At 42.1% G+C, this 14157-nt stretch overlaps 1 protein-coding gene across 1 annotated transcript; it reads right to left on the bottom strand.

Annotated features, from left to right (window-relative positions):
• Positions 1–12834, bottom strand: LOC144269475 (kazal-type serine protease inhibitor domain-containing protein 1-like). Its single transcript, XM_077825177.1, has 4 exons — positions 12375–12834; positions 3359–3519; positions 1277–1421; positions 1–125 (listed from the first exon to the last, which is right to left on the bottom strand). Exons 1-4 carry the CDS (start codon positions 12832–12834, stop codon positions 1–3), a joined length of 891 nt encoding a protein of 296 aa, XP_077681303.1.
• Between the last annotated feature and the right edge of the window lie 1323 nt (positions 12835–14157).

Genomic DNA, 14157 nt, shown 5'->3' with positions numbered 1-14157 from the left:
TCAATTTTCATAGTCCCCAGATTCATCTTCTTCCTCCTCTTCAGTATGATCATAATAGTCTCCATAATCTGTAGCGTAGCTTGTGGTTCTGCTGCCAGCAGAAATCTGAAATGTAGAGGATGAACCTGCACAGCAAGACATAAATTGTCTCCACATTAAAAGGAACATATACAAAGCAAGAACTAAGAGGAAGATAACATGACTTTAGAATTCTACAGTGAGCTAAACATACTTGTTAATGGATTAGTAAATTCTCTTTTGGAGAGAAAGAGGCAATATCTGATGACTCGTTTCTGTATCATTGAAGTCAACGGGAGCTTTGTAGTATTTAGCTCTCGCTCACACTCAAGTGTTGAAAACACACTTATTTTAACTCTGTTCCAAACACAAGTAAGCCATGAATTTGATCCTGCAAGTGCTCTGCACATGAAATTACCATTGTAAAATCAATCCCATTGTTTGGCAAAGAGAAGGAGGACCATAACAAGAGGGAAACATGAACAATGTAGCCTGCTTCTGCCCATGCAATGCAAGCACAATTCTCTTTAAAGTAAAAAGGAGTTTCGCCTCCAGGACTGGGCCCAATAAAAAATAAATAATAAAAGTTATTTCATGTGTTTCTCTAAGCACCCTTATTAAAAGCAATTCCAAATTCTTTCCTAATTTTTCAAAAAATAAATGATTAAACAGAATTGTTGAAGTTCTAAGAATTGCTCAGGGCCACATGCAGCTATGGTTCTGATATGAAACTCTACCTGTAGTCAAAGGGGGGGTTGTGTAAAAAGGGATGGCAGAATAATTTGTGTCTTGTGAACTTTACAGTTGTGATCCACAGTGTCTTTCAGGTGGAAAAAGGTGAAAATTGTAGCAAATCCCCATGATATTAACCAGTTTATCTATTTTTGTTTACTGCACTTCATACACATTTTTGACTAAAAATACCTAGAGCTGATAAGAGATAAGGGATAAGGATAGAGTGACAGGACATGGTTTTCAAATGTGGCCCTCTTAATAGGACATTCAGAATTGGACACTCACCTTAGTACATAAGGGCCAATCCCTGTGAGGTGAAGTCTGTAGGAACTGTGGGTGCTCAGCCCCTGACAGATCCACACCATAGGAGAGGCAATTGCCTGCTTTATGCACCTGACCATCAGTTTAAGTGCCAACACAGAGGATTTGCATTATCAGGTGAGGCAGATGCATTTGAAACCCGGGCTCTAAGTGTCGAAACCAAATGCTGAAAATTCTTCACCTCAAAAGAAAAACACTTTACCATCAATGACTTTCAGTCTTGCAGATGCATACGCAGTGCCATACTTGTTTTTTGTTTGGCAGATGTAGATGCCTTCATCTGATTTCTTGATGCCTTGAATTTGCAGCCACCCTGTCACACCATACTTCTGAGGCCCACCTCTTGCCTTAGAGAAGGCAAACACACTGTCAAGGTTTAGCAGACACCACAGAAGAGGATGCTTTTCACAAGGGTAATTACCTGGATTATGTTTGGGGCCAAACTGTGCTCTCAATTACTGTACATTGCCACTGCCCCTTGGCCTCCAAGCTGTAACTACTCCTATGTGCCCCTCCCCTTTGCTGCCCTTGGCCTCCTCAACTCATGCTGCCCCTGCCCACTTCCCCAAACTTCTTCAACACTCAGCCCTTACACACACACCCCCCACACACCACTCTGCATCCCCAGCCCCACACCTGACTCCCCTTCTGCTCCATACACCAGCTTCTCCATATGCCTCCCAGACCCTACTTCTCATCCTTTAAAGTTTTCTGGGGGTGAGGGTACAGGTGGGTGGAAATGGTGGCTTTTAGATCTCTGTACCTCTATTATCTTCTGGTGTGACCAGCTGGCCCAGCCCCACCTTCATTCTCCAGGGGGTACTGCTCCCCTCTAATCACAGGTGGTGTCTTAATCTTTAGGGTAGGAGACCCAGCCCTTCCCACTGGGCTGGACCAGCTGGCTCCTGCACTGAGCTGGCTGAGTGCTAGGCTCCATGTTTTCCAGGCAGGGGTCTATGGAAGCTCTGGCTCCAGAAGGGTGGTGAATCCCAAACATGGCTGGGAGTTCAAAAGCAAACTTGTTTCACTTTGCCTGCAGTGCCCAGGTCTGAACAGCATAAAAGGTGACAAAGGGCTTCTCAACCCTGGTCCAGGCACAGGACTTTTCATCTCTGGAATCCAGGGCCCCTCCCACAACCCGAACACTTCCTTTTAAAGGCTGTTGTCCCTACCAAGGCCTGCAGCCACTTTACCTTCTAGGCCAGAAAGCTCTTATTTTTCCTGCCACACAAGTCGGTGGAGGAACTTCTTCCTCAGCATGGGGTACACCACCTTCGTATATACTCTTGGATTAGATTTAATATACACTTTTAATCTTGACAGCAGCGACTTAACTGCTAACGATCAGAGACCCAGATCCCCTTTGTCCTTATGCAGGCAAAAATCACAGTGAAGTTAATGGGAGTTTTGCCTCGTAAGGACTGCTGGATCATGACCAGATCCATTAGAGAGAGAACCAAGACAGTGCGACATTCAGGGTTTACTTCTTCCTCTACATATGCTGTCCTCTCTCATCAAGCACTTCTGAAAGCAGAATTCTCTTAATTCCCAGGCAGGATCATACTGTAGCACCCTGTGCTGGCAAGCTATTTATCATAATAACATAGGCTTTGTAATAGTGTTGTATCCTGTTATTGACATTCATAGAATCCTAAAAATGTGGAGCTGGAAGGGACTTTGAGAAGTCATTGAGTCCATGCCCCTGCGCTGAGGCAGGACCAAGTAAACCTAGACCATCCGTGACAGGTGTTTATCCAACTTGTTCTTAACAACCTCCAGCAATGAAGATTCCACAACCTCCCATAGAAGTGTGTTCCAGGGTTTAACTGTCCTTGTAATGAGAAAGTTTTTCCTACTATCTAACCTAAATCTCCCTTGCTGCAGATTAAGTCTACTACTTCTTGTTCTATCACCAGTGTACATGGAGAACAATTGATACCGTTCTCTTTAGAACAGCCCTTAACATATTTGAAGACTTATCAGGTCCTCACTCAGTCTTCTTTTCTCAAGACTCAACATGCCCAGTTTTTTTAAATCTTTCCTCATCGGTCAGGTTTTCTAAACCTTTTATCATATGTAGATAAACTGGGCTATGTAGTGAAGCAACAGGAGACCTGAACCTGCTCTCACCAACAGAAGTTGGTCCAATAAAAGGTATTACCTCACCCAATTTGTCTCTGCAACAGGAGAACGTCAGTAAAAATGAGATAGCCTTCTTAACCCTCCAACTCCTCCCCACAATTCAATAGTATAAAACATGATACATGGAATAAGTATGATCTACCTGGATTGAGATGTGGGCATCATCTCCTGGCAGAAACATTTTATTCCCTTTTTTCTTCCACTCAAGGTGTGGCATAGGATAGGCAGACACTTCACAACCAAAGATGACGTCATTACCTGTGAAATTCTGAGCATCCTGAGGTGGCAAAGAAATAACAGGAGCTGCAAGGAACCAATATGAAAAGAGCCTGATAGATGCACATGGTAAAATGCAACTGCCTGTACGCGGTAAGAAAAAGTCAAACAACATTGTTGTGCCATGTGGAGCGGCTCACAACTGTGAGTGCCCTGCTTCTTGACAGTCTGCTCTGAGGCTGGCAAACACCCCAAACTGGTGGTATGTTCTATAATTATGTTTCATCCACCCAGTAACAAGTGTGAACTCTGAATGCACTATAATAGTCTTACCATGGAGGCACAGACAGTCCCCTTGGGCATTCCAGTCTATCTTGCCACCTAGGCATCACAGATGGTCACTTACACCAAATATCACAATAATATTCAGGTTACTTCCAGTCCCATAGGGCCAGTCACTTACTCAGATCTCAACCCAAAGATGATGCCTATAGCAAATCCTGAAATAACTAACGTTTATTAAATAAGAAAAGAAAAAAGGGAATTATTTATGAGTTTAAAGTAGGTAAGATACACAAACAAAGGAGCATCAGTCTTGAGTTTCAAAAGATAATAGAAATTGCTGTCATAAGCTGACTTTGTATGTCCTTTGGGGCAAACCCAGGCAAAACAGCTGGGTGGCTTTTGCTTAGCGATTCTTGCCCCTTTAGAGTCCAAGCAGCAAAAAGAACCAAGTTTCTCCTTGTCAGAGATTTTTATCCCCTTCTCCCCAGATTCCAAACTGATAGAACAGGGATCGGCAACCTTTGGCACGTGGCCCGCCAGGGTTAGCCTCCTGCCGGGCCGGGCCAGTTTGTTTATCTGCTGCATCCGCAGGTTCAGCTGATTGCAGCTCCGACTAGCCGCAGTTCGCTGCTCCAGGCCAATGGGGGCTGTGGGAAGCTGCGTGGGCTGAGAGATGTGCTGGCTGCCAGTTCCCATAGCCCCCACTGGCCTGGAGCAGCAAACCACGGCCAGTGGGAGCTGCAATCGGCTGAACCTACGGACGTGGCAGGTAAACAAACCAGCCTGGCCTGCCGGGGGCTTACCCTGGTGGACCATGTGCCAAAGGTTGCCGATCCTTGTGATAGAAGTGTCAGTGGTTGACTCCTCTTCATGCCAGTGGAGAAGGTAATCAAAGTATTTGTCCTTTTGAGGTATTACAATGGTTCATTTGGTTCCAAAGGCCCTGTTGTCCACAAGACCGGCACTTTACACTTATTAATGCTTCTTTCCTGTTTGGTGAGTTACACAGTTATAGAAGTTTACAATGCAAACATTCAATATAACCTTATACCAGGCTACAGAGCTTATAAATGAGATCAATACATGCAGAATGAGGACTTGTAGTGTTGAGTGAAACAATGCTTAATATACCTGGCATAAGCCTTTTCTATCTTGCCTAATTTGATCACAGCTTAATATAATTTATGTTTAAAAATTGTTAATATTTTTGAGCACATATCAGTACTTTGTTTTGAAAAAGCAAAGAGAATGCATTTTTGCATGTTACATAGAGGTCATAAAATACTAATACAGTAGAATCTCAGTCTTATGAACGAACAGTTATCTGAACCATTTTACCCAATAAAAAATAAACAGCTATACTGTAGTTTAAAGCTACCTTATTTATTCACTAGCTTTTCACATGTTCGGCTGAAAGAAGAAAAGGTTTACATTAACCACAAGAGGGAGCCCATCCAGTGCTATGAACACAATAAGAAAATAAACAGTTCAAGGATAAAAGTCAGGATGAATGTACTATATGAATGCATCTACTGAATGTACATATGCAGCATGTACTATGCCTGTATTGAACGTACTAGATGATTTGTTACATCAACAATCAGAGAAAAAACCCAACATGATCATTGTTATAGCCTTGTTTTTGGCGATCTAGTTGCATTTTTCCCCCAATATGTTTGTCCACAACTAACACACATTTTTCAGTTGAACATATGTTTCCTATCTCTTTTTTTCTTTCTTTAAAGTTGTCTGTATTTTATGGGACACTAGGTCCAGTTTGGGTTTAATTGTTTTATTTTTTATTTATTTTAATCCCCACATAGTTCATCCCCTGTCCCAGATGCTTGGAAATGGGAGCTTTGGTAAATAATAAATACATTTTTGCCTGTGAAATTTGAGTCAATAGGTCTCTGCAGAATGAATGTTTCAGCAGCTGAAATTGTCAAAGCAAAGCAATGCTCCAGATTTCCAAACAATAGCTTCAATACATGCTGTCAGATAGAATTGATCTAGTTAGGTGCTGACAACATCAAATACAAACCAGGTCAAATTATGCATTTCAGATAAAGTATCCAGCAAATTTATCTCATTTGCTATTTATATATTGCTCATTAAACAATCCTGGTTTTCTTCTAAGCTCAGATTTTCAAAGCTGACTACAGTATTTGAACACCTAATTCACATGAGCTTTAATGAGAATTAGGCATTCAAATCCTTTAGGGCTGAGATTTTCAAAGTTGCCTAATGTACTCAGAATTCATAAGGATACATTGAATGGCTGGGATGAGAAATTTTCACATTTGCTTAACTTTACTACTGGTCGTTCTATTGATCTTAATGAGACTCCCCATGGAAGTACAGATAAGCATAGGGAGCCAAAATGTTTACCTTGACTTGTCACTATTCGTTACGTAGATTGGTATTTCTGCTCACAGATTAGATGAGAAACTTTTTAAACAGATGAATATTCCTTCTTACTTCTGGATACCTGTGCTCAGATGCTGATCCAAGTATTCATCTAAAGAACTCAAATTTACAGATATTCCTGTGAACAGAACCTTGCTTGTGTGGCTGTTTACAAACAGGACCCAGTGCTGCAAGGTGTTGAGCACTCTAGCTCCAATCTACTACTTAAACACAGTCTTAACTGTAAGCACATGGGCAATCTGATTGATTGATGTGAAGCATGTGCTTTAAAACATTGCTGGATCAGGGCCAGAACACCCAGCACAGTGCAAGCTCACACACCCATAGCAAATAAAAAGGTATATAGACTGATCAAACCAAGCAGGCACTTGGAATTTGAATGAATATTCACAAATTATTTGCAGTATTTAACAATTCCAATCAAAAGTGAGGTGCTAAAAGATTAAAAAAAACCCAGAATGATTTAAGAATCTGGTCTCACAAAAACATCTCGCTGCCTGTTGCAAGGGCAAAGTGAACTCAGGTAATCCAGCACTTTAAGAACAATATGTACTGAAGGCCAGATTTTTAACAATTCCTTTTTGCATGTGTTTCTGATCTTGCATACCTCCAACTCTGGCCTTGCATGTGTGTCTGTGTTCACATAACTGTGCCTTTACCCTTAATACACATACCTTGCTCTAGCATTTCCTGAGGGGAGCATCTCACATGCAGTGTATCTGTTCCGCTTCATTCTAGGTTGGCACAGTCTTTATGACTGAAATCCAGTCTCCCCTTCCACCAACAGCATAAGGCCTGAAACATCCCAGTTGTGCTTCAGTAGGGGAATCAATGAGGACGAGCTTTGAAGAGGCAACAGGGGTAGGGAGGTTGGGGTTTGCAACCCCTTTCATGCCACAGAGTGGAGTTCTGTGGGAATAAATGTGGGGAGTTCTTGAGCAGGCCAGGGGAACGCCCACAGTAGGTATGTCTATCCTGCACTATCAACCCAAGTTCAGACAGAAATTTGAGCCCAAGCCCCTCTTCCAGCCAAACAGAAATCAGTTTGATTGGGGCCTGGATCCCCTCTAAACTCAGACCCACAGACTCTGCTAGCAGTGCTGAGTAAGAACTGGAGTCTCACTGAGACTCAGAACCAAGCTCTGTCATTCTGGAGTGTGGAATCAGCTCAAGCCACAGACCCCAGTCAGAAGGTCTGCACAGTGCAGTTTGAACACATCAGCATGGTTGTGAGACCCGAACCCAGCAATTTTAACTCAGGTTTACAATGCAGTGTGGATGCTCAGACGTGGGTATACAATGCAGTATAGACATACCCAGTGAGTCTACCAAGTGGATGAATTCACTTGCTTCAAACCATGCTTGGGCTAGAGTAGTAGCCAAAGACTAGTGATCAGGGCTCTCAGTCTGGGTTGCAGGGGAGTATGTTCCCCCTCAAATCCCCACATAGTTCACCTCAGAAAGCCTATTTACTTGTAGAATTACTTCACCAGAAGAGGACACAGTTACCCTTCAGCAAAGGTAAATGCTTATGACAAGACAGGGAAATCATTCAACACAATCAGAGACTAAACAGCAAAGCTCCCAGACTTCTGGCTTTGGAGCATTATCTACCAAAAAGCATTTCCCCACAGCTGCTTCCCTTGTAACCTCTCTCCTGAGCACCTGTGCAAAGGGACAGGGAAGATGAGCTGTAGATGACTCCAAGTTCTCCAGGGACCAGGTAGTGTACTTACACTCTGAGCCAGCGGTATGATCCAGGATTTACAACAGTGGCTAATGATTTGGGGTGCCTCCATTCGTGGAAGCTTTAAGGAGGACAGATTTAGAGGGAGAGCAAATATTCAAAATCACTAGCTGCTTTTGAAAATCTTGGCCATGAATTTTACCCTACCTATCGCTGCCGCCACAGATATGAGAAAAATAGCCATAAGCCCCAAAACTATTGAAAAAAGCGCAGAAATCATTTTCTAAGTGCTATTATATTTTTTTCAATCCAACATCAAACTCAAACTAAAGAATGTTGATTTGGTAACAACAAAATGGTATATTTCTCAAACTATATGATATTTATCTTTACTGTTATTTGTCTGATCTGTAACACAATTCACACAAGGTGGTAAACTATTCCTTTGCTCCTTTAGTATAAAATTCCCATTAAAATAATCTGGTATTTTGTGCTACTGTCTGTAAAGAGAAATGCTGTGGGCTGGGTCTATTGCTTCGTGAAATCAACAGCAGCAAAGGTTTGAAAGAGGATGTATTAAGTGTGGAGAATCTGCATGTCATCTATACAGTTAACAATTTTTGTAAGCTATTATAGAAATTGATCAAACCAACCTTCCGGGGAAGGAAAAAGGGCCTTTTCTTGTGTGTGACTTTGCCTTTGTGTGTGTGTGTGTGTTTTTGTGGCAGACAGAAGATAAAAGTCTGCTCTTGTGATGAAAGGAGTTTATTGTTATTTGTTTATTCATCAGTTGCTGTATACAATTAATCTATTTGGCATCCCTAGGACAGGAGATGCTTTGAAGGAAAAGTATGAAAACAACATGCATTGAGATTAGTGATGTATATATTTACAGAATGCTACCAAAAGATACCGATCCGTGCTCAACATCTGTTTCTCATACAAAGGACAACCAGCAGAATGCCTAGGCACAGACAAATTGCCAATCTCAGGGCCTAGACTTCCCACTGCCTTACACGTTTTGGAGTTACTTGTAGCTATGTAAAAAGAAAAGGAGTACTTGTGGCACCTTAGAGACTAACCAATTTATTTGAGCATGAGCTTTCGTGAGCTACAGCTGAAGTGAGCTGTAGCTCACAAAAGCTCATGCTCAAATAAATTGGTTAGTCTCTAAGGTGCCACAAGTACTCCTTTTCTTTTTGCGAATACAGACTAACACGGCTGTTACTCTGAAACTTGTAGCTATGTGAAACTGGTATAAAGCACTGCCATAACCTAATGGTGGCCTTTTACACACACTTTGCAGCACTGTAAACAAGTTCACAAGGCACAGAGCAGTGGTGAATAGCACATTCAATGTACTATCCTCATCTAGATTCTTGGGCATTTGTGTTAGTGACATATGATTTAAAATACCTTTTAATCTTTTACTTTTTTTCTGCCACTTTAGAGCTAAAATGCCTTTTATACCCTTTGGAATTGGCTTTTAAGCAAATATTCCCCTTTGAAATCCTATCTATTCTTTCACGTGGTGGAAGACAATTCAAAGAGCTTTGTATGACAACTTGGCATGGCAGCCTCTCATAACTTCTTAATGTTTTCCCCTAAGATCACATAAAGTTTTATTGCACTGAAGTAAAACATGCTGAAGTTCTTATAAAGTCCCATTATCCTGTGCATTGCACAGTGCACAAATATAAAGTAAGGTGTATATTCTGCTCTGCTGCTATACCAATACTGTGAATTTCTACAGAGTTTTCATCCTTAGATTGCAAAGTGCTTTACAAAAGTGGGAAAGAGCTATTATGCCCATTTTACACTTGGAGAAACTAAGGCACACAGAGGCTAAACAATTTGTCCAAGGCCAGAGAGACAGACAGGGGCAGAATCAGTATTAGAATCATAGGGTTAGAAGGAACAGCAAGGGTCATGTAGTCTAACTCCCAGGATCCAGGAGTTACTGATTTACACAATTACAGAGTGGATCAGAATCAGTGTTTGAAATGCCTGCCACCTGCAAGAGCACTTGTAAATATACTGGAGTGCTGATATGCTGCCCTTGTTCGCACCAGTGTGTAGGCAGCAGAAAATGGGAGTGCTAAGGAACAGAAGGTGTGACCAGAGGTGGACGCACCGCTTGCTCCCCACTCCAATGTATGACTGATAAATTGCAAGGAGACTATAAACTAAAGCCACCAAGGTTCTCTTTAAAGTGACTAGTTCTATGTATGCAGCACTGTGGGTGTGGTTGCAGAGGAATTTTAGGAGAGTCAGTATCAACCTTTCCCCATGGAGCTCTGGCATGCCAGGAGAGGAGAATGAACAGATGGACTAGAACAGCAGTGCTACCAAACCTCAGTCAGCAAGGACTCTGGTAGGGTTGGAGAGGACAAGGTGAGATGGAGGCATGGGGGAGCTACTTTATCTTGCATCCTCTAGTTGGTTGCTTTTCCTGCAACAATTCCTCCATCCCAGCATGAATGCAAATTCATGTAGCTGGAGTGCCTGTAGCTGGATTCCTTCCTGCCAGCATATAGGATCCTCATGGCAAAGTCTGGAGTGGGTGCTGGGCTGGCAGACAACAACCCCCATTCTGTCGGGGGGTTGGAACTGCCTGGCACTGAGATTGCTGGAGGGAGGGTGGGAGCAGGACAATCAATGGATGTGCACATTCTGAGCTCCTTGGCCAGCAACACTCCTATGGAGCCAAGGCCACAAATTAAAGATGCTTGGCAAACCCCCTACAGGAAAGGGGGATTGCTCTGTTCTCTCCCCGGACAATGAACCTCCACCCTCATGCAATTGCCCCCCGGGTCCAGGGAGCAAATATATGTGGACAGGAGTGTAACAAAACCCACAATTTATATCACTTCTGAATTTGGCCCAGGGTTGTCTGTTCACAGCCAAGCGTGGGAAGAGCCCAGCGGGAACACGACATGGACCTCGAGGACTATAGGCTGTTGTGCCAAATGCTGTACCAGTAACCAACGTACAAGCTATCATCTCTATCACCTCTGAACCACAAGAGGTTATCAGTGGAACAGTCCGGTGTTCTGGATCTCCTGTTGCAAGCACATTTTTTCAGTGCAACTTTAGTCTTCTGCAATATCCTTTCTGTTCCAAGGGGCAGTGGGGCTAAAGCATTTGGAGAATGTTCTTTGGCATCTCTGCTGATGTGCAAACCTGAGGATCCTGTACATTTGGTTCTGCTTGCACTCAGTGCTTACTAGTCCAGCTTAGTAAAACAAGCAAACAATTTAAATAAACTTCCGGGGAGAAAGTCATGAAGAGACAAGAAGCTTCAAATTCTCTGCAAAGAAATGAGGCTACTTCCAAGCAACATTTTATACTATATAAAACAATTGATAGGAGATGATGCATCATTACATTTTTAAACAGGAATATTCATGTGTACAGATTTGTGTGTGAACTCTACATATAATCTCAGATAAACTGCAAACACATATACACTTTGAGATCTTGTATAGAGAGTCCCTCTATATGTGCATTCTGAGTCCCTATTTGTGTCTCGCTGTGTGTAATTTGGACCTTTCTCCATAATGTGCATTAGGTCACTCCGAAATCGGCTGTGTGAGATGGTGATACTAATTCCTGAAAGATGAATCACATTAAAATCAGACTGTAAAAACAGTCAGTGTTCAAGTAACTATCCTAATCACTTCATTCTCTCTCCTACCACTCCGCTATGCGGGGTAGCTGCATCTGAATGCTTGTTTCTTACCTATGCAAATAAAATATAGCCAAAGGTGTATTTAGTTTAAAGCCTCAACAAACTGAAATGAGGTTCTTAATTTTATATAATCGCCATGAATGCAAATGCCTTTAAGGAAATTATTCCAGTTTGATTCTGTTCTAATGTGTGGATTTGTAATCATCAGTGGGTCTTTAGATCTTTTAAAAATCATTGTTACATTGTTTTTAACTCTTTATACCAAGAGTGGAATTTTATTAAAGTGATTTCCAAACCTTATTCTATTCCATTCCATTCCGGTTTCACCACCATATTAACCGAGACATGCCTTGCTACCCACCGCTGCAATATCAATTCAGGCATTAAATAATAATTCTATAGATTTTTTACCTCTGTGGTCGACCCTCACCACATTTCACTTTCTGTTCAGCTACTCTGAACATCTTTCACTTATTAGTGACTTTGTGACGTTAATTCCATTATGGTCATATATAACTTTACATATAAGTTGTGTAATATACTAGTTCACACGCCACATATTTGGAGATCACCTAGTCTGTAGATTTGTTGCTTATTAGTGACCATGTGATATAAAATCCACTATGGTAATAAACAAGCTTACAACACACAAGATTAAACACCAGCTGATGAATTACTTGTTTAAATCTCAAAGAAGTACTATTGTAATTATAATGATGCTGAAGCATAATTTTGCTGTAAGAAGACTGAAACATTAAAAGATATTTCTAGAAATTAACATCAAATCTTTGTCTCCTTTATATATCTGATTTAGAGAACAGTTTACTTGGTATACATGTCTATGTATGTTACCTGATTCACATGGTCCTTTGTGCTTCATGTTGATATTTCTTCTCTTGTCAGAATAAGCCTCACTGAATTGGCAGATGTTCGCATAGGTCTTGCCTTCAGGTCCACAGACACTTTCCTGGGATTTGCAGACACATTGTGGTTCAGGGATTTCCCCAAACTTGGGTTCGTCGGCATCCAGCCTGCACTCCAAGTTCTCCCCACACTGCCCGTAGAAATGATTGACCTTGTCCAAGTCACAGATCTGCCCTTCCACATTCCCACATTCAGAACAGCAGCCACAGTGATCTAATACAGTCCCGGCTGGACAGTGTGTAGGCTTGGAGCAAAGTTCCAAATTGCATTTTCCACAGCTATCTCCTTCCCTTAACAATCTCATCCAGCTCCTGTAGTACAATGTGGGGAAACTCTGAGAAACTTGTACCAGGGCTACCAGCACTACTATAACCTCCAGAACCTTCATCTTGAGACTGTAATGAAATGCAAAGGTCTTTAGAGTAAAGCCAAGGGGTGGGAGGAACCCCCCCACACACAGCAAGAGCGAGCGAGTGAGAAAGAGAAAACGTCACACTCCTTTTTTGTTTTTGGAATATAAATGTACTGCGGAGGCTTTAAAGAGAAATTAGCATCAGGTTCCTGATCTGGAACTGATAAATAAAAATGCATACAAACCTAGAAGCTTTTCTCTAATGTAGTTTGGAAAGCATACATATGAAACACACTTCCCTCTGACAGCTGAGTTGAAGGGTCGTGAAATGCTGTTTGCTCAGGGTCTCCTTGAGCCAAATTTGCAGAGTTGCTCTATTGAAAAACATTATATTGTAGCTGCTGTAGGAAGAGGTACAGAATGAACTGATGAAAGAGCAGAGAAGTACATGCCTTCTTCTATTTCACTCTTTTCTCTCACTCCCTTAATAGTGTTAGTCACAAAGAACTAAACATGGGTGGAAATCAATGCCTAGCACACCAGGGGAATTACCTCTAGATCTGAGCCAGAGCCAGGACATTTGGACCAAGATTTAGGTCCAAATATCTCCCTAGTCTGCGTGTGTTTGGATTCATAATTCCATTATGGATCCTTTGTAGAGATGGCCCCAAGCCATCACACTTGGACCAGATCTGAACTTCAAACATGGAGGTGGGTCCCTGGATTCATTGTTCTGGCTCTGTCCCCCTGCTTTTTGAAAACGATAGTAATAGGGGTGTGACAGTGCTGGGAGCTAGCAGGTCAGACAGCACTCTGATCACTGTAGCACTAATTAGGTCCCCCAGACTGGTCTGATTGGGATGTAATTATCTAATCGGGCTGGCAGGTGGGTGGTGCTAGAGGATTAATTAGGTCATAAACAGAGGACTGATAAAAAGGCACAGGAAGAAAGTGCCAGGGGAGAGGACCGGGGCTAGCTAAGCCCAGATTCAGAGCGCTCCCAAGGATGGGAGACCTCATCTTCTCTCAGGCCCTGGGGAGAGGGCCAATGATACAAGGAACACTGTAAATTGTACTTCATTTCCATGCTGCGTGCTTGCCTGAAGATGAATTTTTTGGGGAATATCAGCTAAAATGGTTCATTTATTTTTTAACTTCTGAGGGCCCATATTTAAAGCCTGCCTGGAAGAGACCTGTGATACACTTCATATTGTCTACATCATGGCTGGGCTAATTCATATTCTGTACTGTGCACTGCCTCTGGCTGTAGGGTCACACTATAAAATAGTAAATTAAGTATGTAAGTGATGCTGTGAACTTTAAGAATAAGCAAATATGTGACTAGTGAATTTAACGGAA

This window comes from Eretmochelys imbricata, chromosome 8, assembly GCF_965152235.1.
Source record: "Eretmochelys imbricata isolate rEreImb1 chromosome 8, rEreImb1.hap1, whole genome shotgun sequence".
Classification (NCBI taxonomy): Eukaryota; Metazoa; Chordata; order Testudines; family Cheloniidae; genus Eretmochelys; species Eretmochelys imbricata.
This window is presented reverse-complemented; position numbering and strand designations above follow the sequence as displayed.

Excerpts from the sequence above, each read along its gene's own strand:
- LOC144269475 (XM_077825177.1), bottom strand. The coding sequence starts at position 12,834 with ATGAAGGTTCTGGAGGTTATAGTAGTGCTGGTAGCCCTGGTACAAGTT. Across the intron at positions 3,520-12,374 it reads CAAAGGACCATGTGAATCAG|CTCCTGTTATTTCTTTGCCA; the intron begins GTAACATACATA and ends GGTTCCTTGCAG. Across the intron at positions 126-1,276 it reads AAGACTGAAAGTCATTGATG|GTTCATCCTCTACATTTCAG; the intron begins GTAAAGTGTTTT and ends CTTGCTGTGCAG.